The 24772-nt window shown below is 43.5% G+C and overlaps 5 protein-coding genes across 6 annotated transcripts; 3 read left to right on the top strand and 2 right to left on the bottom strand.

Moving 5' to 3' along the window:
- Nucleotides 1-1384: 1384 nt before the first annotated feature.
- On the bottom strand, nucleotides 1385-2686 carry LOC111595543 (enoyl-CoA hydratase domain-containing protein 3, mitochondrial). Its single transcript, XM_023309329.2, has 4 exons — nucleotides 2496-2686; nucleotides 2374-2433; nucleotides 1942-2318; nucleotides 1385-1881 (listed from the first exon to the last, which is right to left on the bottom strand). The coding sequence occupies exons 1-4, from the start codon at nucleotides 2526-2528 to the stop codon at nucleotides 1503-1505; spliced, it is 849 nt and encodes a 282-aa protein (XP_023165097.2). The 5' UTR covers nucleotides 2529-2686; the 3' UTR covers nucleotides 1385-1502.
- Nucleotides 2687-2704: 18 nt separating this feature from the next.
- On the top strand, nucleotides 2705-6371 carry LOC111595542 (sphingosine-1-phosphate lyase). Of its 2 annotated transcripts, none has more exons than XM_023309327.2 (6): nucleotides 2705-2819; nucleotides 3079-3254; nucleotides 4438-5099; nucleotides 5159-5607; nucleotides 5662-5808; nucleotides 5871-6371. In XM_023309327.2, exons 2-6 carry the CDS (start codon nucleotides 3101-3103, stop codon nucleotides 6091-6093), a joined length of 1635 nt encoding a protein of 544 aa, XP_023165095.1. In that variant the 5' UTR covers nucleotides 2705-2819; nucleotides 3079-3100; the 3' UTR covers nucleotides 6094-6371. The 2 variants fall into 2 exon arrangements, with proteins under 2 accessions (XP_023165095.1, XP_023165096.1); XM_023309328.2 differs by having other exon boundaries at nucleotides 3011-3254.
- A 1195-nt stretch (nucleotides 6372-7566) lies between these two features.
- On the top strand, nucleotides 7567-12281 carry LOC111595526 (5-oxoprolinase). The gene is made up of 8 exons (XM_023309307.2): nucleotides 7567-7805; nucleotides 7861-8140; nucleotides 8200-8512; nucleotides 8915-9677; nucleotides 9732-10492; nucleotides 10555-10815; nucleotides 10871-12071; nucleotides 12126-12281. Exons 1-8 carry the CDS (start codon nucleotides 7620-7622, stop codon nucleotides 12279-12281), a joined length of 3921 nt encoding a protein of 1306 aa, XP_023165075.2. The 5' UTR covers nucleotides 7567-7619.
- Nucleotides 12282-12642: 361 nt separating this feature from the next.
- On the top strand, nucleotides 12643-21513 carry LOC111599435 (small subunit processome component 20 homolog). The gene is made up of 6 exons (XM_023315089.2): nucleotides 12643-12803; nucleotides 12861-15264; nucleotides 15400-18300; nucleotides 18371-20232; nucleotides 20297-20938; nucleotides 20996-21513. Exons 1-6 carry the CDS (start codon nucleotides 12759-12761, stop codon nucleotides 21428-21430), a joined length of 8289 nt encoding a protein of 2762 aa, XP_023170857.2. The 5' UTR covers nucleotides 12643-12758; the 3' UTR covers nucleotides 21431-21513.
- A 182-nt stretch (nucleotides 21514-21695) lies between these two features.
- Nucleotides 21696-24542, bottom strand: LOC111599436 (GPI ethanolamine phosphate transferase 1). The gene is made up of 2 exons (XM_023315090.2): nucleotides 23729-24542; nucleotides 21696-23668 (listed from the first exon to the last, which is right to left on the bottom strand). The coding sequence occupies exons 1-2, from the start codon at nucleotides 24504-24506 to the stop codon at nucleotides 21783-21785; spliced, it is 2664 nt and encodes an 887-aa protein (XP_023170858.2). The 5' UTR covers nucleotides 24507-24542; the 3' UTR covers nucleotides 21696-21782.
- Nucleotides 24543-24772: the final 230 nt, after the last annotated feature.

Raw genomic sequence — 24772 nt, 5'->3', positions numbered from 1 at the left:
GAATCAGCCAATATGGAACTATTTTCTAGCTTTAAAGTTCATGACTATAAAAAATCAACAAAAAAAGAAGGATAAATTTATTGCACAGTTATAATATTGCTCTACTTTTAGAAAATACTCCTAGTACATAGTATATAAAGCTCTATGCATAAATATCTATATGTTCCACGTCCTATAAGATTATAATATTCAACTCTATCTTTAATTCAATGCGAAGAGTTTTCAAATATTTACAACATCACAACACAAACAACAACTACAACAACAATTATCGCAGCAGTAGCAGCGACAACGACGCAAATATTTTTATGTTTATTATATTTATTTTGCTTATATTTATTATTTTTATTTCGGCACAAACTTTCGTCCAGCCTCAAGAATTTTCGACGTCCAACCATTTAAGACCTTTAAGAAAAAGACTCACAGATATAACTTCAAAATTTTAATATTGGTGCATTGGATATAATTTAACTTAAAAACAAAAAGAGAAAGTAATAAATTCAATACTCCACACAGACAACAACTGCCAACACATAAAACATTTTCAGTTTTTTTTTATAATTTTTTTATTACTCACATCTAACATTGTATTTGTATTTTTAAATATTTGCACAATATTAAAAACACACATTTTGAATAAACTACACACAAAATAAGAATTGAGCATACTTTTCGAAAGCACGAAAATTGGTTTTATTTTTTCCCGTTGGGAAAAGGTTAATATATAAAATATAAAATATAAAAAATAAAATATAAAAAATAAAATATAAAATATAAAATATAAAATATATAATATATAATATAAAATATATAATATATAATATATAATATATAATATATAATATACAATATACAATATACAATATACAATATACAATATACAATATACAATATATAATATATAATATATATACAATATATAATATATAATATATAATATATAATATAAAATATAAAATATAAAATATATTTTATATAATATATAAAAAATATAAAATATATAACACCATATGAAATGTCCAATTCCAATTGTAACAAACAAAACAATTTCCAAAACTAATCAAGTACAGAAATAAATGTCGAGATGCAAAAAAAAAATTACAAATAAATTCCAACTGGGATTTCCAAAATAATACGGAAGCAAAATTCCAAAAAAAAACTACAACAAAAATAAGAACTGATATCCAACTGTTTTTAAAAAAATATAAATAAATTTTCTAAAAATATATATCTAACGTATATCTATATATAGGGAAACAGAAGCTCTAAAATCTGCAATTGGTTTATTTCTTATTTAGTTACACAAATAGTTGGTACAAATTAAAGACTTACCAAAGAAGAGTAGTGGGAATAATAAATACGATCATCAGAAAGTACACAGCATTGTTCCATAATATTTAAAATGCGTAAAAAGTATTTAATTATATTTGTTTTTAAAAAATTAAATGCACAATTGATCAGGAAAAGGTCAGGAAATTATTAATAATTTCGTTTCATTTCAGTTAAGTATGTTTCCATTTGGGCGCACGCTTCTCAACGAAGCTACTCATGCCCTCCATGCAGTCAGCCAATTGCAGATTTTCATTCATTTTTGCCTTAGCCCTAACGTAAGCTTGTTCAAGCGGTAGATTCAGCTGTTCGTAGTAGAATTCCTTGCCTAGGGCAATCACAGCACGACTCTTTGCTCTGATGGCGTTGGCAATATCATCGATCGTTTTGTCCAGTTCGCTTTCCGGCACGACTTTGGTGACCAAGCCGGCAACATATGCCTCCTGGCCGGTTAAAGGCAAACCAGTCATAAGCATATAGGCAGACTTCGGACGTGACATAACGCGACCAACAGCTACGCCGGGAGTATTACAAAAGACGCCTACGGCAGCGCTAAAAACGAAAGCCAAAGTTTAATAAATGAGAGATAAGTAACTAAAATTGACTATCTACCCGGGCGTGGAAAACATGCTCTTGTCGGTGGCCACAATAATGTCGCAGGAAGCAACCAACTGGCAACCAGCCGCAGCGGCATACCCATTTACTTTTGCTATGACTGGCACAGGTAACTTTTGTATACCAATAACTAGGTCCGTCATCTTTTGAAATACAGCATCACGGTATTGCAAGTCATTAGGTTGTAGCTGCTTCAAATTATGGCCAGCCGACCAAACTTTGCCCTCAGCCGAGAGAACAATGCAACGCAGATTCAAATTATCTTTATCTTCGTTCAGTACCTCGTGTAGAACGCCCATCATGTCCATCGATAGTGAATTTCGAGTAGGCGGATGACATAATGTGATTTCACGCACTCCATTCTCATTTTTTACCTGCATACGAATGACAATCAATGCATAATTTAGCTATTAAACAATTTCTGATTACCTTTAAAAATTCTTCAACATTTGTGTTACTGACGAAACGAATAGGAATTGATCGACTCCACTGCATATAAAAATATAAATAATTAAATGCTGTTTTTTTTTTTTAATTTGTAAACTAATTACCAATTTAAGTGTGTTTGGAAATCTACGCAGCATGTTAACTTAATTAGTAAAAGGATCGACTGCTTATTCTAGACTTATAAACAATATCAGCTGTTTGCGATCGACCACTTACACTATTTGGCCTTACAAGTATTTATCACACGACAGTAACATGGCAACTATCGATATTTATTTCTTACTATCGATACTGTGCAACAGCTGAGCGCTCATTTGTTTAGTAACATTTTCCACTGCAAAACAGACAGATGACATAGACTAATGTAATTTGCATTAATTTTAATAATTTCACCAAGCACAAATCTTTATTACTTGCCAAAGCGAAAGGTGAGTGAACTGTCTACACCTAACAAATGAATTGCATTAGTTCTTTTGTTGCAAACAAGAGCAAAACAGTTGTTCACAATAAATCGTTTAATCATACTAATGTATATGAAGCGTGCACGATACGCTTATCAGGCATTAAGAACGTTTTGTTTTCGATTATCAGTTCCAACTAGTTGCACACATATTTTCAGTTATTGACGAGTTGCTCACTCGTGCGGCGGTCTACAGAGCAACTTTCATACATCGAATTTCATTTTAGCTGTGCTTCAATTGGCAACAAAATGCGTCCTTTCAATGGCGGAGATTGCCTGAAGCCCGTCGGGGGCTGCATCAACCGCGCTTTCGGTAACAAGGAGCCGTGGCAGATCGCAGCAATTACGGCAACGACTGTGTTGGGCGTTGTTTGGATCTGGACAGAGCTAAGCAAGGATGAAGGTAAATACCTCTAATTCGTTTGACATTTTTTTTTAAATATTTTAGTCTATTTAAATAATCTTATCGTGAACATTTGTACAACTACATATGAAGAAAATATTCTTTATGTACTTTGAACTTCAACGACCCATATTGTGTGATCTATCTAATTGATTGTGGCATAGATTACACTTGTCAACCATTAAGATTGGGTGCAAATCAACTTCGAAGCGGAACTATAAACTATGATCTAGAGCTAAATATGAACATAGCAGTATATATATAGTTTTGGATCATAGATCATACGAGATCTGATAGTGTTTTAATTGTTATATATATATATATATATATATATATTGAAACAAATTTAATTCGATTTTAAATTGTATTTGCTGGTCAACATATTATTTCATAATTTTTACTACTTGCTCTATCAAATATTAAAAGTCTGGCTATTTTATCAGTTCCCACATAGGTGGGACCATTTCATAAAAAAGAGCTTACAAGTTATGACTAATTAACTCATGCAGAAGGTCTTATGACTTAAAATTTTCAACCAAAATTATTTCTAGTCTAAAGAATTAAATTAAATGTTATATAAAAACTGATAATACGTACAAAATGTTTTTGTTTATGTGTTAAAATTTGTTTTAACACGCAGAAGGCTGGAGAGATCTCATAAAGATTTTATATTTTGTTATCAGAACAATGCACAATGAAAAAGTAAAGACTAGGTGTTTTACATAAATATATAACAAGATATCATTATTAAACTCTAAAAATTGCTTCCAAAAAACTATGGTATGTAAGAACTGTAAAATGATTAAAGTTACAGCCAAGCGCAGCGTTCACAATATATTCTAGTCGGGCACTCCCGCCTATAACAATTAAAGATATTTCCAACTTTTTATCAACATCATCACTTTTTACAATATGATAAGTATTGGGGGAGGCTTAAAGCATACACATATTTGTTATTTCATAACCCTGATAGTTAATCTAAAAGTGAATAGTTTCCGTTAAGTTAATGATCGATTTTTAAGCACTCGGCTACCGACTACCGTTACGCGCTGTTAATAAATATTTTATTATTTAAAAATTTTGATATGACCACGATTATCAGTTAGCTGATAAAAAATTGCAAATAGCAAAAAGTACCTAAGTTGATCTGTAGAATTTAATAGTAATATAAATTTTCTTGCAGGTTTCTATGTGCGCGGTAAGCGTCAGTTCTTTAGGTTGGCCAAAAAAATACCGGCTGCACGCAGGCTCGTAGAGGCGGAGCTAAAGAAAGTTAAGGACGATTTTGAGTCGGATATTAAGAAGAGCAACCAGCATCTAGAATATTCGATACGTCTGCCCGAGAAAGGCTTATCGAAGGAGCAGATTCTCGAGCTTGTGGATGAGCATCTCAGGACTGGTCACTATAGCTGGCGTGATGGGCGTGTTTCGGGCGCTGTTTACGGCTACAGTCCGGAGCTTGTGGAGCTGGTAAAAGAGGTCTATGGCAAGGCTTCCTACACGAATCCTCTCCATGCCGATCTATTCCCAGGTGTGTGCAAAATGGAAGCCGAAGTGGTGCGCATGGCCTGCACGTTATTCCACGGCAATGCTAACAGCTGTGGTACAATGACCACCGGCGGCACGGAGTCCATTTGCATGGCTATGAAGGCGTATCGAGACTATGCACGTGAGAACAAGGGCATCACAAGGCCCAACATTGTGGTTCCTCGCACTGTGCATGCGGCCTTCGACAAGGGTGGCCAGTACTTTAATATACATGTGCGTTACGTTGATGTCGATCCGGAGACGTATGAAGTCGATATTAAGAAGTTCAAGCGTGCCATTAATTGCAACACCATTCTGGTATGTAAAAATATGTCTAGTCCATGTAAATCATAATCTAAAGCTCATTTACTGTTTAGCTTGTTGGCTCTGCGCCCAATTTCCCATATGGTACTATTGATGATATCGAAGCTATTGCTGCTTTGGGTGTCAAGTACAATATACCTGTACATGTGGACGCATGTCTGGGCAGCTTTGTCGTTGCTCTGATACGCCATGCTGGCTATCAGCTACGACCCTTCGACTTTGCAGTGAAGGGCGTAACTAGTATCTCGGCCGATACGCATAAATATGGTTTTGCACCCAAGGGCTCGTCGGTCATAATGTATTCGGAAAAGAAGTTCAAGGATCATCAATTCACGGTCACAACAGATTGGCCTGGTGGCGTTTACGGTTCACCCACAGTGAACGGGTCTCGTGCTGGCGGCATCATCGCTGCCTGCTGGGCAACAATGATGAACTTTGGCTATGAAGGTTACCTGGAAGCAACCAAACGCATTGTGGACACAGCTCGCTACATCGAGAGGGGGTAAATACTTCCTAAATTAAATACAGAACCTATTTAATAGTTATTTTATTGCAGCGTGCGCCAAATCGATGGCATCTTCATCTTTGGCAAGCCAGCTACGTCTGTTATTGCCATGGGCTCAAATGTATTTGATATTTTCCGACTCTCAGATGCTCTATGTAAACAGGGCTGGAATCTAAACGCACTCCAATTCCCCTCTGGGTAATTTTAATTCATTCGAATTGAAATGTAAATGTATCTAAATCTAATTATCTCTACTGCAGCATTCATATCTGCATCACGGACATGCACACAAATCCAGGCGTCGCAGATAAGTTTTTGGCCGATTTGCGCACCTGCACGGCAGAGATTATGAAGAATCCTGGCCAGCCGGTGGTTGGCAAAATGGCTCTATATGGCAAAGCCCAGAGCATACCCGATCGTTCGGTCATTGGCGACGTCACACGCCTGTTCCTACACTCCATGTACTACACGCCTGAAAAGTGAGATAGACGGCGCTACTGCAGTGCACGTGTATTTTCCTAGTGCAATATTCCATACCACCACCCATACCCGATACTTGTTGCTGTTATTGTTCCCACTCGAAGTATCTATTTAGCATTTAATAACAATGCATCAATATCTTATTGTAACTAGGGTACAAAGTGTTTGTTAATGAAATTTATTGATATCAATGTCTGTGTACATGCGTAACTGTCTGAGAAACTAACGACGATGTTAACTATGAAGTGCTTATTTTATACTTATTAAATTTTTCTATATAATCACCTTAAAACATGTTCTATAAATTGAGCAGAAACTATATATTTCGATTGTTAAGTAGAAAACTTGGAGCTCGGTTTGAAGCCTTCTTATATTAATTCCATAGAACTGGCGTGAAAAAATGTTATTGGCTGGAAAATATTTAAAAACATTTGTTTTTTAAGGCATAACGTCTACCTGATGCTAAGTGCATTACATAGGTACTGTACTGAATATCCGTCTAATTCTAATTTATTTGGGATATTGACACCTCTTTTACTTATATACTCTTCTGCAAATGTGGGTAGGCATACATAATATATCAGAAATTGCATTCCAGAAAATACATTTGCTAATTGAATGCTGTTCACGTACTTTCCAGAAGTTTATGTTAATTGCTAATTCCTTAGGTTACCCTAGAGAGAATCAAGGTCCAATCATAGTTTGTTTGTAAGTATGCTTATGTATGTAAACAGTTCGTTCATAAACTCGCATTGTGTAATAGAATACGTGCTCTCGCTGATCAAGTTTGTTTTTGCTTAACACCGAGGGCGTTGATTAGCTTACGGCTCACTATCTGGCATGGAACCTGCTGAATGATGTTCGTATTTAAATCTGAAAGATAAAAACATAACGTTTTATTTAATTTACTTAACACTTGCATTAAGTTGCTGGGTTGAAATAAATTACATAGTAATATATTTAGTTTAGTTTAGAAACAACTATTAGTGTCTACTTTTACAATTAATACTTAACTAAGGCTGAAGTAGTAAACAATAGTTAAGACGTGACAAATTCAGGCGAGCATGCTCAACTTAGATATACCTTGTATATGGTTACACTTCCAATTTGTTGTAAATGACCTACTATAGCCAATATCTTATACATATGTAAATTTATAATAGCTTTGTAGATCTATATACTACACTGCCTCAAAATGAGCATTCACAGGCAAACATATTCTTTATAGTCTTAAGTGATAACCGGCGCCTAAAACCTAAACTTTTCCATACATATATATACATATATATACATATATACAAAGAGGCAGATAGAACTGTGCTAGAGAGCAAGCTATTTTCTTCAAAAGCTTTTGAAAAACACTTGAGCTCTGGCAATACAAACTGCCGAAGAGAGAGAGAGAGAGAGAGAGAGAGAGGCAGAATGTTAGGGCGAATGATAGATAGTATAAATATGTTAGGCAAATGCTGAGCTTGTTCAGTTTTCGACGATCGCTGTGTTTTGAGAGTCGTGCTAATTGAAAAATAATAATGGTGTCCTCAGTCTCTGCCGACAGCAACAACAAATATTGCTTTGCTATAGATCGCGGTGGCACCTTTACGGACGTGCTATGCATCTGTCCCGGCGGACGAGTACGCACAATGAAGTTGCTTTCTGAAGATCCAGAGCGCTACAGCGACGCTCCTCGTGAGGGCATACGCCGTATACTTAAAGAAGTGAGTCTGTTACTATGAAAGATATGGACTTAACTTATAAGTGCGACGATGGCAGGAAACTGGCGTTGATCTCACAGAAGCTGGCCTGGTGGACACCTCAAAAATTGGATGGGTGCGCATGGGCACTACAGTTGCTACAAATGCCCTGCTCGAGCGGAAGGGCGATCCCGTCGTTCTGGTGGTTAACAGCGGCTTCCGTGATTTGCTTTACATTGGCAACCAAGCACGTCCCAAGATTTTTGACCTCAACATACGTAAGCCAGCGAATCTCTACCAATCTGTCGTCGAGGTTGACTGCCGCATTGTGCCAGAGCAGGCTGATCGCTGCCAGTTAAGTGAGTTAGTCCTATAAACATTTAAAATCCCTGTTTGCTGATGATATGATACTTACCAGATCAACAGTGGAATGTGCTACAGGGCATAACGGGGTGTAAGTATTTGGAGGTTCAGCCTGTGGATGAGCTATCCGTGCGTACGTCTTTAGTCGCTGCCCGCCAACAGGGTATAAACTCTGTGGCTGTGGTACTGGCCCACAGCTACGCCTGTCCGGAACATGAGTTGCGCATTGGAGCCATCGCAACGGAGCTTGGATTTAGCCATGTAACGCTCTCGCACAAGGCCATGCCCATGTGCCGGGTAGTGGCGCGTGGCTACACAGCCTGTGCCGAAGCCTACCTGACACCCCACGTCGATCGCTATCTTGCCAGGTGAGTCTGTTCACTTCCCTTTCATGTGCACTCCAGACAGAATCTTGCTCGTAAATTAAGGAATGAGATTACTCTTTTGGACTAGAAACACACAAAAATCCTAAGCAAATAGCCACAATAAAGATAATGACAACAATAAAGACAAGCATATGAGAGAAATGCATGAAAAGCTCAGTTAGTGCCTCTACACACGTAATCGTTGAGTGCCAAAAGAAAACAAAAAAACTCTCTGAGAACAGCACAGTCGCAGCATAAATATTGGGCATACCTCTGAGTGCAGTGTGAATACAATCAGTAGGGTATATTGGTGTTGTGCCATGTCCATTTACTAGCTAATCGAGACTGAATATATAGTGTCACTCGATGAATATATGTATTAATCGTCTATCTTACTGCTTACAGTTTTAAGTCGGGATTTGAAAATCAACTAGCTGGCGTTGATGTGCTCTTTATGCAATCAGATGGTGGCCTGACAAACATGGAGAATTTCCGTGGAGCTCGTGCTATACTTTCAGGTCCTGCAGGCGGCGTCGTAGGGTATGCACTGACGGGATCGCGCGAAACAGATCTGCCACTAATTGGCTTTGACATGGGTGGCACTTCTACAGATGTGTCCCGATATGCCGGCAATTATGAGCACGTCATTGAGAGCACTACGGCGGGCGTGACAATACAGGCGCCTCAGTTAGACATCAATACTGTGGCAGCAGGAGGCGGCTCACGGCTCTTCTTTCGGTCAGGCATATTTGTGGTAGGACCAGAATCTGCGGGCTCCCATCCAGGTCCCGCTTGTTACAAGAAAGGAGGACCCCTGACCGTTACAGATGCCAATCTGATACTCGGCCGAATACTTCCTCAGTATTTTCCAAAAATCTTCGGGCCGAATGAAAACGAGCCCCTTGATTATGAACTTACTAAGCGCAAGTTCGGTGAGCTGCAGTCAGATATCAATGAACATCTAAAGGCCAGTGGTGACTCCAGGGTACTGACCATCGAGCAAGTGGCTCTGGGCTTTATTCGCGTCGCCAATGAAACCATGTGCCGACCGATACGCGCTCTAACGCAATCCCGAGGTCTGGATACTGCCAATCATGTGCTCTCCTGCTTCGGCGGCGCCGGCGGACAACATGCGTGCTCAATAGCTCGTAACCTGGGTATAGCTAAGGTTGGTATGGGAACTTTTCTGGCAATTGATTAGCTTTAATCTAGGTGCTTACAGGTAGCTGTTCATAAATACGCTGGAGTACTCTCAGCCTATGGCATGGCACTCGCAGATGTTGTTCAGGAGGTGCAGGAGCCCAGTGGAGCAGAATTTAATAATGCAAATTCACAGTTGATTAAGGATCGATTGGATGCATTATCAATACAGTGCCGTGGTCAGCTGACCGCTCAAGGGTTTAAGCAAATTGAACTTCAGGCATTCCTTCACCTGCGCTACGAGGCGACCGACGGCGCCTTGATGTGTACGCCAGCGCCAGTTGAACAGACTCAGCTGTCGGAACAATCTACATCACCGTTATTAGCTGCTTACGGTGATTTTCATGCCACTTTCTTGGAGCGCTACCGCACAGAGTTTGGATTTGTGCTACAAAATCGTCGCATAATAGTAGATGACATTCGCATACGTGGCCTTGGAAAGAACGAAACGCCACCTGAATTGCAAGTGGGTCAGGCACAAGAAAAGACTCCTACAGCCGAGGGTTACACAGAAGTGCATTTTGACCAAGGTGCGTTCCAAACGCCCATCTACTTAACCAAGCACTTGCTAGCTGGACATCAAATTTCCGGTCCTGCCGTGCTTATCGATCAGCTGTCTACCATCATAGTGGAGCCTGAGTGTACCGTTTACGTGACCGCCTATGGTGATCTTATTATGGACGTGCAAACCAGTGGCAAACATGGCATTAATGCCGAACTGGACCCAGTGCACCTCAGCATATTTAGTCACCGTTTCATGAGTATTGCGGAGCAGATGGGCAGGTAATGCCTCACTCTCAATCAGTTGCCTTGCATGAAGAACTTATCTTGTCTTTTGCTTTTAGAGTACTTCAGCGTACTTCCATTTCGACTAACATAAAGGAGCGTCTTGACTTCTCCTGCGCTCTGTTTGGCCCAGATGGTGGCTTGGTCAGCAATGCTCCGCACATTCCCGTACATCTAGGCGCCATGCAGGAGACGGTGCAGTACCAGCTACGCGTTCGAGGCGACACCTTAAAAAATGGAGATGTTATTTTGGCAAACCATCCACAAGCCGGAGGCTCGCACCTGCCGGATCTGACGGTTATCACGCCAGTTTTCTTTAAGTAATGGATACTCATAGCAATGGCAATACCTTCTCTCAAACTTATCATTTTATAGAACGGAGCCGCGACCTGTCTTTTTTGTAGCTTCACGTGGTCATCATGCAGACATTGGCGGAATCACACCCGGTTCAATGCCGCCCCATTCTACTTCGCTCGCTCAAGAGGGAGCAGCATTTAAGTCGTTCCTTATTGTTGAGAATGGAGTCTTTCAAGAGCAGCAGATTATACAACGGCTTACCACTCCAAGTGGCGCAAAAGGAGCTGTGGGCACACGCAACCTTAGTGACAATCTGTCGGATCTAAAGGCACAGATCGCTGCCAACCACAAGGGCATACACCTAGTATCGGAGCTCATCAACAGCTATGGTCTAAATGTCGTACAAGCCTACATGCACCATATTCAAAAGAACGCGGAGTTGGCGGTTCGAGACATGTTGCGCCAGATTGGCCGTGATACCTTAGAGCGCACAGGGTCCAATGTGCTAGTGGCCCAAGAATTTATGGATGACGGTTCACCGATAGCGCTACGTGTCACCATAGATCCGGAGAATGGTTCGGCTCTCTGTGACTTTAGTGGTTCCAGTGAAGAGGTCTGGGGCAACTGCAATGCTCCACGTGCCATAACGTTGTCAGCTCTTATATACTGCCTCCGTTGTATGGTGGGGCATGATGTACCCCTTAACCAAGGCTGTTTGGCGCCAATTCAAGTGGTTATACCCAAAAATTCAATATTGGATCCTTCAGAGGGTGCAGCTGTAGTGGGTGGAAATGTGCAAACGTCGCAGCGCATTGTGGATACAGTGCTAAAAGCTTTCCGTGTTTGTGCTGCTTCGCAAGGCTGCATGAATAACATAACAATTGGTGATGACCAATGGGGATACTACGAAACTGTTGCTGGCGGCGCTGGGGCCGGCCCAGGTTGGCATGGAGCTGGTGGTGTCCATACGCACATGACTAATACCCGCATCACTGACCCAGAAATATTGGAATTACGCTATCCCATGATACTGAAGCGCTTTTGCCTGCGTACCGACGGCTCGGGTGGACGTGGACAATATGTTGGGGGCGAGGGAGTCGAACGTGATTTACTCTTCCGTAAGCCGGTAACATTATCCGTTCTGACCGAACGTCGCACGTTGCAGCCATACGGTCTGGCTGGTGGTGAGCCGGGCAAAAGTGGACGCAACTTAATCGTTAAGCATGACGGACGTGTAATCGCGCTTGCAGGTAAAACCTGCATTGATGTTGAGGCTGGGGTGAGTGGAACATGAAGTTTTGTTAGCGCAATATACAAATTATTTATTTTGTAGGATACATTTGCTATGAAAACACCTGGTGGCGGTGGATATGGACTCAAAGAGGATTCCTCTGCAGTTGATCAGTCTAAACAAAGCATTGACAACGTACAGAGGTTCGTGGAACGGGGCACTGTCCACGATTATCGTCAATCCCAGGAATCAGCATAAATGTGCAATCAATGATGCTTATTAGAAAAATGTTGTTTGAAATATATAGCAAATAAACTAGACTTGTTCATAAATGCATTTTATCAACAATTTTAATGGGATCGTAGATACACATGTGTTATTCACATGTTTTATTAAATATTATTGATTACTTAGATATTTAATTAACATTTATAACGGTCAAATATTCGCAGCGAACTAGTGTGACCAAAGTTTTCAATAAAATGCCGGTCAATGCTGATGCGGTTATTTGTATGAAGCAGCTGGTCAAGTATCGATACTTAGTTCTTTTCAGACAGCTGTTAATGTTAATATTAATGTTAAGTAACAGTTATGTGAGCAGTTTCATTAGCAGATTTATTTGTAAACAATGTGGACGTGCACGTGTTGCGCTCATAAAACAAATTTAATTTAAAAACATTTCTAAGTGCTTTGAACAGCTTGCTCACTTGCAAACAATAAATATTCTAGAACAAAATGACCTTAATAACAGAAAAATCAAAAAATACGAATACTTTTCGCGTAAGTAGCTTACAAGTTTTTGGTGACCATTTAAAACCATAGCTTGTTTCTTTACAGTTTAAATCGTTCACCGATAGAGTGAATGAGATCGACTTGCGCCACTTGGCACTCTACCATATAGGGCACAAATACGAACAACTTGAGGAGGCCGACAATGAGACGTACTTCCAACAAACGCTACAGAAATGGAACGTGCTGAATCTTACCGAAGAGTACAACTATTTCAGCAAGCAATGTCGCAAGATAGTCACACTGCCGCAATTGCTGCACCAAAAGGACTTTGTCATTGATTTGCTTCTGGAACGCCTATCCACGGCAACAAATTTATCCCAGCAGCCACTGCTGGAGCTGCTCTATGTGTTGGCTCGCGATCTGCGTGAAGAGTTCTATGCCTATTTTCAGCGCGTGCTAGACCGACTGATATGCCTTTTAAACACTCAGGATGCCGAACAACTGGAGTGGACGCTCATTTGCCTAGCACATTTGTTCAAAACACTCAAGTCCTATCTAAAACGTAATATCGGCATTGTCTTCAATGCGATTTTACCTTTGTTGGATGAGCAGCACTACGCAGAGCACGTGACAAACTTTGCCGTTGAATGCTTCGCCTACATAGCACGAGATGTTCGCGACTTTCCGCGCTTTCTGGCCTATGTGTTGAAAACGGTCTTACGCGAGCAGGTGGAAAGCGTGCATGGCTGTGGGCGTCTGCTATACGAGATACTGCGCGGTGTCAATGGTCACTTGCATACGTGTGCTGCAGATCTTCTGGCGCATGTTCTGCAACTGCTAGCCAACACAGACAACAGTCATACCAGCGCACAGACATCGCTGCTCGCAGATATTGTGCATCATTGCTTCGGACTGCTGCTTAATTTTATGCGCGCCGATCAAAGTGTCGTACTGTGGCAACAGCTCTGTGCTGCTATATCCAAGGAAGAGCTTAGCGCGGCGGCCACAATACAGCTTCTTGAGCTTATATTGCCCCTTATTGCACATAAGGACGGTCGCTATATATCAGAGCTGTCGGTGTTGGTGCCTACCATATTAAAATTGCTTGATCGTCATATGAAACTTAATGCAGAGCCTGAGCGCCTACAACAGTTGAGTACCTTGGTTAGCAGCTTGTTGCAGGCAACACAGGTACAACTCGACCAACTGGATGCTAGTCGCATACTTCAAAAACAGCTCAAGGTCAGCCAAGTGTCCCGTGATGTGTACGCAGATTTCATTCTGCAGCTGATGGATTATAAACTGTTCGAAGTAATGGTGCTGCCACATGTTGTAGCGCACTATGAGGAGCACAAGGATACTGCTGCCCTGGAACTTTTAGCACGCATCGTACAGCACAAACGACCGCTACTTGTTGATGCTACAAGCTTAACGACTTGGCTGGTATATCCCATGCAGTTGAAACAACAAGCAACTCATCACAGCTTAGAGCAACAAATTCAGCGCATCGATGTGACTGAGGAACGACAACTGTTGCTGCTATTGCTGCTGCCCCACTTACGCGGCTTCAATAAGCAGCCACTAGAAAGCAGCCTTCAATCTGCCATCGAAGATCAGCTGGCTCTAAATGTTCCCGAATGCACGTTGCTGCTACTGCTATTGCAGACCTATTCTCTGCTCAAGTTTAAGCTGCCCAAAGAACTACGTGCACAGTTGCAGCAAAGTTTGCTTCCACGCGTAGGCAGCGACCTGCGAGCATTGGCCTGTATACAGCTCATCTTACTAAACACGACCAAGGGCGATTTGACGCCAAGAACAACGGAAGATACTTTAAATGCTGTGTCCAAGCTACTAAGTGATCCGATGGCACAGCGCCGTCGTATTGCGGCGCACTGCTTGGAGTTGTTGGGTAACATTCAGTGCAAGCACAATCCTTATGGCTACTTTGCTGCTGCTTGCCGCATTGAGCCCACAGTTCACAATTACAGGGAGCTGCTGTTGCAGCTGCAACAGCTGGAGCCGGCAGCAGCGCAGTTTAAGCGATACGAACAGCTACCCCATTACAAAGAGCATGCTGTCAGCTTGCTGCTAGGCTTGTTGTACAACAATTTCAAGTTTGTATGGGCACCGGTACAACAGCTACTGGCAGAGTATGTCAAGGTGATGCCCACCGAGGAGTTCTGGAACTTGTTTAAGGAAAAGCTTCTGCAGACAGTGGCTTGCATTGACTACAATGTGGAAGCAACAACATTGGAACAGCCACCACAGCCTAGCAACAGCTCTCAGGCCCTTGCCTCGCTGTTACCATTGGATGAGGCTCAGCTACAGCTGACGTTGCAACAAGCCTTGAATTACCGTCAGCTGCTGTGGCAGTGTATTCCCAAGTTAAGCAATATTGCCGAGGTGAAAAATGCAGATCTAGTGCGTCTATTCTTACAGTTCGTGGAGCGCGAATATCGCGCACAGCTGGAGCGCACGGAACACACTTGGAATCTAAAGGAGTCAACCGGTAAATATGCGATAATTAAAGCAATTACTATAATCCACTTATTTACTTATCTGAGTCAATATATAAAGATTGATTCAAAAACAATTTTCTTTTAATATGATTAATATATTTACTTTTACCATTTGTTTTCTACAGTTGATGACATTGAAGTTGACGATGGGGAAAACGAAAACACTGAGAAGGCTTCGTCGACGAGTGTGACACGAACCTCAACTGAACGCCACAAAAGGAAGACACACAATGCTCAAGCAAAATTCATTCTTCAGACGCTGCAGATTAAATTGTCTTGCTTCCTATCGCAGCCGAATCCAAAGGCACTTCACCGGGAATCAGAGATGCGGGAATTCTATCTGGAGCTGCTCGCTGGTCCCAATGGGCTCTTGCAGCAGCTTGCTTTGGACTGCTTGGCCGCATATAAGCAGCCCGCTGTTCTGGTGCAACAAAAGCAGCAGCTGACGGGTCTAATCGATGATGCCAAGTTCAAGACAACGCTTACTGGCTTGGATGTGGCTAGCTTGGCTACGCAGCAGCGTAGTGAGTTAATGCCTTACATACTACGTGTGCTCTATGGTCATCTCGTCAGGGGCGGCCAACGTCAGCTTAGCGGCCAACAGCGCAAGACGCTTATTCTGCGCTTTCTGGGACAGTTGGAGGAGGAGGAGATATTAAACTTTTTAAAAATGGCATTTGGACGCTTCGAGGAGTTTACTAGCCAGCCCATTGAGCTGCTGGCGGGCTACGTAAAGTCACATTTTGTGCCTACGGCGGTAATTTCTGCACGTCAACTACAAAGAATTGTTAATCTACTGGAACTCATAAGGAAGGAGTTCGCGGGCCGCTTGAGTGCTGCCTTTCAAATATACGTCTTGAAGTTATTGATCTTAGTGGGCACTGTTTCGCAAGAGGTGATCGATGGTAATGGAGTCGAAGCTGTCAAACTAATGGCAGCATACAAGAACGTGCGGCACGCAGCTCTGCAAACGCTTGTTAACTACTTTGGACAACTTCTGGACATGTCGGAATTGTGGACCACAGAGCAGCTACAGGCTATCTGTGAGGTCTTCGTCTGGCCAGGCCTAAGCCGATTGCCCCAAGACTCAATACACACACCCACACCTCTACTCAAGCTGCTGTTGATGTGGGGTGGTGAACCCTCCTATCAGATCTTGTTGCAGAAGAGTCCGTCGCCCGAGTCGCCACCCATTATGCACTATCTTATTGCTCTGCTTTTAAACGAGAAATCTAAGCCTGTAGTGCGACGATCACTTCTGCAGATGGTGGAACAGCTGTTGGAAAGCGCCAGCACGGAGGAATATGGCCCACAAGCATTAGCGACTTTACAGCCATATATTCCAGATGTGCTGCAACTGATGCAGGCCAGCTGGCGACAGAAAAGAGCCGGCAAACAGACGCTGGACAAAAGGGAGCTCAATATTTTAAGCCTCTTGACAGTGCATGTGCACCAACCAGAGACGTGTGAGACGTTGCTGCAGTTGTTGCTACCCATTTTCACCAAACAGGCAGCTAGTGCGAGTGCCGAAACTGTTCTTCAGCTGATAACCACGTTGTCGAATCTAAGCAAGCGCGTGCCCGCCCCCGACAACTATGTGCGTCAGCTGGCGCCACTCTACGAGCAGGTGCATGGATTGCCAGCTCGCAAGCTCCTATGCGAAATGATTGCAGACATGGCCAAACATCTATTCAATCAGGCAAAACAGCAGCCAGAACTCACTGCTGCTTCGACAAAGCTGCGGGAGTGGGCACGCTTTGTACTGCAGCTAAATGCGTGGGATAAACGCTGGCTGGAGCAGCCGGATTACGACAAGCGACTTCAGGCACTCACCGAACTGAAGCAACTGTTGGAGCAAAAGGATAATCAGAAACCCATTGATTTGGAACTGGGTCTATTGGTAACCTGCAACTGTTTCTATATGCTGCGCCACGACTCGGACTTGGGCATGCGCGTCAACATTGGTGAGCTACTAAAGATGTTGCTGCCGCAGCTCACAAATCAGTTGAAGCAGCTTCCCAGTAAGGACGAGCTCCGCTTCTGGCTAGATGAGTGCCTGCTGCCGTTACTACAGCGCTGTCTACGCGACGAACGCCATGAGCATGCTCGCAGTGAAGCTATTGGTCTCCTTGGTGAACTGGCACGCCAATGCGCCAGTGCGCATGAAGTGCTGCGCGATCTTGCTCCATTGGCCGACTCCCACGACGTAGAGGTGGATTTCTTTGAGAACATGCTTCATTTGCAGACACAGCGTCATGGGCGTGGGCTGCAGCGTGTGGTCAATATCGCTGCAGGCGCCAGTTGGCGGCAGACGCCACCCTGTCCACGTACGTTAACACAGTTTTTACTTCCGCTGGCCACACGCTATTTGCTGAGCGAAAAACACGCGGGCAGGCATACCCTGGTTGATGCGGCAATCGAGGCGGTGGGTGTCATGTGTGAGCAGCTTCCCTGGCAGCAATACCACGCCGTTCTACGTCATTATCTGCAGCGTCTGCGACTGGCCCATGGCCAGCAGAAGCAATGCGTTCGGTTGGTGGTGCGCATTCTGGATGCTTTCCATTTCGATTTGACACATGCGAATACAGACGTGTCCCTTCTGGTCCAACTCAAACAGAAACTTGCAGAAACAGCAGTTGAAACTACTGAGCAAACAAACGACGAAGAATCTGAAGAGAAACCTTTGAAAGAGGAGGTGCCTGTCGATAGCTCACATATTGATTTTGATGGTGACAAAGATGAGGAAAAAGAGGACGATGAGGAGCCGTTGAAGGAACGACAACTCCCGCAACCATTGGCGCCTAATGCGGCCAAGCGCGTCATGACTACCATTACGAGTGTCCTGCTTCCCACACTCAACCGAGCCATCACCGAGAAGACCAACTATGACACTAAGCACAAAGTTAACCGTCGTCGTCTGAGCTATGAACGCGAAGAAGAGGAAATACAGCGTGTGCCCATTGCTTTGGCCATGGTAAAGCTTTTGCAGAAACTGCCACAGGAGCTATTGGACAACAGTTTACCAGGTATGTATCATAGTTGCGGGAATAATATTTGTGTATATATTTTTATTGATCATCGTCCTTCTCTTGCCAGGTATTTTTATGAAGGTGTGCACGTTTCTGCGATCACCTCTTAAATCAGTTCGCATGCTTACGCGAGACATTCTCAAAAAGATCATGCTTACCTTGGGCGGCAGTTGTCTGGGCCTTCTGCTGGAGCAGCTACAGTCGTTACTCACGCGTGGCTTCCAAGTGCATGTGCTGTCGGTGACGCTGCATGGGGTGCTGGATGCACTGCGTGACCAACTGCAGCCGGCGCACATCGAGCTTTGCCTGCAAAATCTGCTCGAGGTGGCGCTTAACGACATTTTTGGCGACGTAAACGCCGAGAAGGAGGTGGATAAAATCGTTGCGCACACACCTGAAGCAAAGCCTAGCGCGAAGAGTTATTTGACTCTCAATATCGCGGCACGTTACATACGCGACAATTGTCTGCTGGACTTGCTGATGCCTTTCAAAGAGCATCTTGCGCGATCGCATTCGCGGAAGGTTACGCAAAAGATACAGGAGTGCTTTGCCAAGATTGTAGCTGGTCTTGTGGACAACACGCATATCGCACGAGAGAGCCTGTTAATTTTCATTTACGGAACTATGTCGGAGAGTATCACTGATTTGCTGCCCGGAACACAGAAGAGGCAGCTTACCGAAAAGCAGCAGGCGCTGATGCGTCGCGCCCGGCCTGACTGTCTGCTGCTGCAGCCAGCACCTGGACGTCGTAGCGTTGCGACTGGTAACAAGCAGGTGAAGTCCAATGCCCAAGCCAACGCACACATACTCATTGAATTCGGACTAGAGCTGCTTCACTTTGTGCTGAAACGCAAAAAGATTGCGGATCTAGATTATCAGCCTTTTCTGCATCCGTTGTTGCCTCTGCTGCAGGACGCATTGAGCAGCAATCATGCCAGAACCACAAGTTATGCACTTAAATGCTACACAGCGATCTGGATGGGCGAGTATCAGCTGTCGGAACTGAGCACAGAACAACTGCATCCGGTGGTGGGCCGCATGTTTGAAATTCTCAAAAACTTTTCTACGTTCGGAGCCACTCGACAGGAGGAGAACGCGCAGCTGGTGCGTGCGAGCTTCAAAGCGGTTGTAGCCCTATTGCGAAAATGTCAGGACTATTCCCTGACTGATGACCAGATCGAGCAGTTGCTTTTGCACGTAGAGCAAGAACTGCAGGAGGGAGAGTGCAGTAGCCAAACGATGTGCTTCACGCTGCTGAAGGCGCTAGTGGGGCGCAAGGTGGACACGCGCTCATTGCACGATCTAATGAAACGTCTGGCCGACTTATCCATTATCTCGCAGTCAGACTATGTGCGCGATGAGTCGCGAACGATTCTCCTCACTTACATCATGGAGTACACGTTACAAAAGCGCATTGATCAGCTACTCAAGTTCATGTCCGTGCAACTGGCCTACACTCAGTCCGCTGGGCGTCTGTCGGCCATTCAATTTATGCACGCGGTCGTCAACAAGTTCCCATTGAAATTGCTGGTCAAGCACTCTGAATTTATATATCTTTCTCTGGGCACGCGTTTGGTTAATGACGAGGACAGCGCCTGTCGTCGCGCTGTGGCCGCCGCTCTGGAGGCGTTACTAGGACGTCTTAGCAAGCTGGAACGACAGCCGCTGCTCGACCTGACCATGCTATTCTTCACCTCGCCGCAGTCCAGTCAGAAGCCAGGTGTGCGTGAGTTGGCTGCTGCGCTGCTGTCCCGGTTTGTGCAAGCAGAGCGTACGGGCTTTGCTGAGCGACTACCCCTAGTGCTACCCACGCTGGTCACCGTGCTAACTGTGGGCGACGCAGAAGCAGGTGGAAAATTCGTACGTGCTCCTGGACAAGAGGCGCTGCCTTTGAGTGAGCCTAAGCAGCGGCATAAGCGCCGACGAAAAGTGAGTAAATCATAATATAAATGGTTATTAAACAAATGTAAAATATTTGTTGTCTTCTATTTAGCAATCAAGCAATGCGGCCGATGAAGAGACGTTGCTCGATGGGCTCGACCCAGAAGCCATTTTAGAGCAACAGCAACGCAATGTCGACCATCAGGTAATTCAGCTGCAGTATTGTCTGCTTAAGATATTTGAGCATTGTGGCGAGACTCTGCTTAGCGACCAGGAACTAGCGCCAACAGTGGATGAGTTAGCGTATGCTAGTCAGAGGCTTCTCGCCCACGAGCACAATTGGATACGTTGCAATGCAGCAAAGCTGCTAACGCTCATTTTGGCGCACTACGATTACGCGTATGTTGGCCAGCAGCTGTTGGGTATTAAGTGTGAAAAAGCAGAGGATGTCAAGGTGTTGGAATTTATATATGCACATCCGGCACAAGATCTCAAAAGCTTAGTGCTCGACCTGTGTGCCCAGGTCATTCCTGGTGAGACAGCTCAAGAAATGATTGACGAGCTGGTCAAGCTACTGCTTTTCGTTGCACACATGCTCAGGGATGTGCCTTTCAGCATTAAACTGGAAGGCGAGGGAGATCAAAAGGAGACAAAAGGAACACCCGTTGGGAAAATCAATCTAAATTGGCTGGTGCGCAATATTCGCTTTCTGATCAACAAGGAGGTGTCAAAGGCACCACACGACACCAGCATTGTAAGTAGCTCTACCCATTAGTCGCTACTTTTTTCCAATTCTTGAATCTCTCTTTAGCGAACGGCCCTCTTCACACTTATCGAGGGTTTATCGACTTTACTCAGCGTTGATGCAGTAACTCGATTGGCCCCGGCTTTGATGCAGGGACTTGTGCGCGAAATGTCTGAAGAGGATCAAAACGTAGATCCAGAGCTGCGCCAGTTGGCATTGCGAGTGGGCAGCCGTTTACGCAAACGCATAGGAGCTGAGACATACGACAAACTGCGCAATGTTGTGCAGAACAAACTGATGGTGCGACGTGCCGAACGTCGTAAAGCTGTGGCTCAGGAAAAGATTCATGATCCGGTGCGAGCGGCCAAGCGTAAGGCTGGAATGCAGGAGCGCAAGAAAGTGGCCAAGCGCCTCAAGACAGCAGTGGTGCGAGGCAAGGCGCCGGACATGAAACAGAAACTCAAAAAGCGTAAACGCAAAGCTGAAATGGAGATCTTTTAGACAGTTTTCATTTACAATTACATATATTATTAATATAACAGTTTTTATATTTTACCATATAACTACTCTTATTAAATATGCGTTATCTTAAATAAATTGCAATCGAAGTTGTGATTATAATAATTACTCTCGAGCATTTGGTTAAAAGAAATGTGATTTTGATTTTTACATGACAGTTTGAAAACTTAACTTAAAAATTTGGCCGACGACTAACGTTCAGCCAAGATCATATTAATTAATCAAATGTTTGCAGATCAGTCTACGAGATAGTGAAAATACGAGTTTAATATCAAGATCTATACATTAAGTTTTTGGTCAACAACAATTTAAGGACAATAACCTTGGGTCGAACTTAATTCAATTTGGACAAAGCACGATCGCAGTTCGTCAGACGAAGCAGGAGCTTGGATACATAAGCCAAAAGCATTAGAACTAGCGTGGTCACCTCCATGATTACGAAATGCGATATGGAAGAGCCAATTTCCAGCCAGGAACCGGTATTACGCACCAAAAACAGAAAATTTAAACCCATAATATCGCAGATAAGCAGCAGACATATAAAGATTTGCCGCTCGTGTAGGCGCGCATACTCGCTGTGAGTGTACACAATAGATAGATTTATTACTATGGGTAAGACGAGTTTGAGCAGCACCAGTGACATAATAACAAACGGTGCAAAATGGCTAAGGAAGCATCGAGCAATATTGGGATCAAATGAACTGATCGATGCAATGTTCCCGCTGCCAAAAAGCGAGAAGAATGTGTACAGTATTATTGTAAAGGCTATACGCAGAGAGGACTGAAGGCTCTTTTGCTGATGATGCAGGGGTTCGACTTGTGCACGCTGTTCTGCAAGTGCCGTGGTCAATTCGATGGCCAGCAGCTGTACGAATAAAGATTCATACGAAGTGCACATGAGTGTGTATAGTGTGCCCAGATTGTAGCAAATGTGCTCCAATCGCAACTCCAAAGAAGCTTCCTTGTTGAGATGTATAGAGACGAATGCATACACGAGATACAGCCAACTGATTATCTTCAACGGCAACGGTACAGCTATCTGATTGTTATGCAGATTCACGCACACTGCCGTATTTATCAAAATAACTGTACTGCACCACCTAGTGTGCCATTTGCTGTTTTCTCGCTTTTTGCTTAAAAACTGGCGAATCAGTAAAAGTAGAATACCACCCAGCAGCAAATAACAATTTTGGTATCCCACTGACGGAGGAACCAGCGGAAAGCAGGCCAGTACTACTAACAACATCAGCCATAGGTAGAGCCGCCTTTTCCTTTTAAAGGTTTCCCAATTGCTGTAACAAGCAAAAGCAATAAAACAAAGCGAAATCATGCGGCGGTCGAAAAAGGTGAAGACGAGCAGCTCAGCGCAGCCAATAAGTAGCAGCAACTGTGCTATGGAGACCTGCTTCGGATTTGCAACTGTTGGTTGGGTGTAAGCCGGAGCATTGAGATCGTCGTTTCTGTTTGGAGCTTGCCGCAAAGCTAACATCCAGACGGGCAGAGGCAGCAGCAAATAAAAACTTACGGCGAACGGAACACGTTGCACCACAACGAAGCCAAGCAGCATTACAGCTGCGACCCATAGGCCAACGATGATCTTGGATGCATGACCATTCATACCAGAATCAATATTTTTCGGTTCTGCATCCTGAGTGAGCAGCCGATATAAATAAAACATCCAACCCAAAAATGTGGCCGTTGTTGATAGTAACATAACGTTGCAATAATATCCTTGATAATAATCGATGCCTTCCAGAGCCAGTTGCATTACAAGGGCACTATTAGCCGTCGATTCATGAAATCGGCTCAGCGTAAACGATGTTTTAATATAGCCCACATATTCAGCGATTAGCTCCGGTGTCAACTTGTCGAAACGATTTAAAATTGGAGCAAACAAACCACGCATGTGAAGCTTTTGCAAACGAACATATTGGGCCAGAAGCTGCAATGCATTTGTATGAGCTGCCATGGCTTCGTACTTAGCATCAGTGCCCAAAAACCCCTGCGGCAATCTACCAAAATTGTTCATCGGTGGTGGTAGACCAATTAGGGCAGACATTAATGGTGTTAGCTGCGCCTGTTCCAGTTCGCGAATTGGCAATTGCAGACCCTCATCGTTCGCCTCAAAGAAGATACCGGCGTAAACGCTGCTAGCGACGCCAGCTCCCCAGAGCATGAACGGTGTATCTGTTTCATATTGAGCCCCAGCACCGTGAGAGCCTACAAAAGAACAAGTATATTGATAGGTAATGGAGCAATTATTAATGATTGAATATTTACCTGAATCTGTCATGCCGTGATCTGATGTCAACAAATAAGCCGTTCGTTTATCTGGGAAAGTCTCTTCGAATTGCTTGTAAATTTTCCATATTCCGTGCTCTGTAAACTTAAGGTTCTCGAGAAAAAGAGGCGTACCCGGTTTATGTACATGTCCGGCTGTATCTAGACCCAGCAAATGTAAGAAAAACACTACCCTCTTAGCCTCTCTTAACTCTTCTTGCTTGCGTTTTAGCAGCAAGCGAACCCTGTCAAACACCCACTCGTCCTGCTTGTAGGTCTTTTGCTGGCCTGAGAAGTCTAGATCATGATTGTAGGCGTCGAAATGCATTGGCCGTCCGCTGTCGGCAAGCTTTTCAAATATATGCAGAACATCGTGGGCACCCCAAGCGTATGTGTGGTCACTTCGGTTAAACACCGTGTCGAATTCAATGGGGTTTTCCTTCCAGCCCCGTGTTACTGCCGATGGGTCTTCGTATAGACCGGCTATAAGCGCTATATGTCCGGGACGTGACTCCGTAGGGACGCGAGTACGCGAAATACCAACTATTCCCTCCTTGATGAATATCTCACGTAAATGTGGCACTTGATTACAATTGTTTGCAAAAAAGGATTGTGCACGCAGTCCATCGGTGACTATTAGTACTAAACGGTCGGCAGGCGGCTGACCTTTCAGCCTCTCCTGTGGTTCCAATCCCTCAATGACAGGTGAACGAAAATATATAACGAATATAGATCCTAGTAGCAATATATGCAACACCAAAGCATAAAGTATCCACATCGCCACACAAAAATCAAAAACTGAGTAATGAGCCAGCTGTTGACAATATATTCGAAGTATCGAGTATATGGCAGCGAAATACGATAGTTCTGTTAATCGATAGCCGTATTTACGAGTTCTTTGTAATAAGTGCATTAACACTCTCAAATGAGAGCAATAATGGCCAAGAATAAGACTTTTAATTAAACTAATGTATGCAAATAATAAATTTAATTTATTACTTAAATATCATTATTTTTTATAGTTACAAATCTAGTACAAGTTTT

Source organism: Drosophila hydei, unplaced genomic scaffold (assembly GCF_003285905.1).
Source record: "Drosophila hydei strain 15085-1641.00,03,60 unplaced genomic scaffold, DhydRS2 tig00000060-arrow-pilon, whole genome shotgun sequence".
Taxonomy (NCBI): Eukaryota; Metazoa; Arthropoda; class Insecta; order Diptera; family Drosophilidae; genus Drosophila; species Drosophila hydei.
Note: the sequence above shows the minus strand (reverse complement) of the source record. Positions and strands in the feature narration are given on the sequence as shown.

Coding starts and splice junctions, on each gene's coding strand:
- LOC111595526 (XM_023309307.2), top strand. CDS start 7,620: ATGGTGTCCTCAGTCTCTGCCGACAGCAACAACAAATATTGCTTTGCT. Junction 8,141..8,199: donor GGCTGATCGCTGCCAGTTAA/GTGAGTTAGTCC, acceptor GATACTTACCAG/ATCAACAGTGGAATGTGCTA. Junction 8,513..8,914: donor GTCGATCGCTATCTTGCCAG/GTGAGTCTGTTC, acceptor TACTGCTTACAG/TTTTAAGTCGGGATTTGAAA.
- LOC111595543 (XM_023309329.2), bottom strand. CDS start 2,528: ATGCTGCGTAGATTTCCAAACACACTTAAATTG. Junction 2,434..2,495: donor TTCCAAACACACTTAAATTG/GTAATTAGTTTA, acceptor TTTTATATGCAG/TGGAGTCGATCAATTCCTAT. Junction 2,319..2,373: donor ATGTTGAAGAATTTTTAAAG/GTAATCAGAAAT, acceptor ATTCGTATGCAG/GTAAAAAATGAGAATGGAGT.
- LOC111595542 (XM_023309327.2), top strand. CDS start 3,101: ATGCGTCCTTTCAATGGCGGAGATTGCCTGAAGCCCGTCGGGGGCTGC. Junction 5,608..5,661: donor GCTCGCTACATCGAGAGGGG/GTAAATACTTCC, acceptor ATTTTATTGCAG/CGTGCGCCAAATCGATGGCA. Junction 5,809..5,870: donor GCACTCCAATTCCCCTCTGG/GTAATTTTAATT, acceptor TCTCTACTGCAG/CATTCATATCTGCATCACGG.
- LOC111599435 (XM_023315089.2), top strand. CDS start 12,759: ATGACCTTAATAACAGAAAAATCAAAAAATACGAATACTTTTCGC. Junction 12,804..12,860: donor AAAATACGAATACTTTTCGC/GTAAGTAGCTTA, acceptor GTTTCTTTACAG/TTTAAATCGTTCACCGATAG. Junction 20,939..20,995: donor CACCACACGACACCAGCATT/GTAAGTAGCTCT, acceptor ATCTCTCTTTAG/CGAACGGCCCTCTTCACACT.
- LOC111599436 (XM_023315090.2), bottom strand. CDS start 24,506: ATGTGGATACTTTATGCTTTGGTGTTGCATATATTGCTACTAGGATCT. Junction 23,669..23,728: donor TCACGGCATGACAGATTCAG/GTAAATATTCAA, acceptor GTTCTTTTGTAG/GCTCTCACGGTGCTGGGGCT.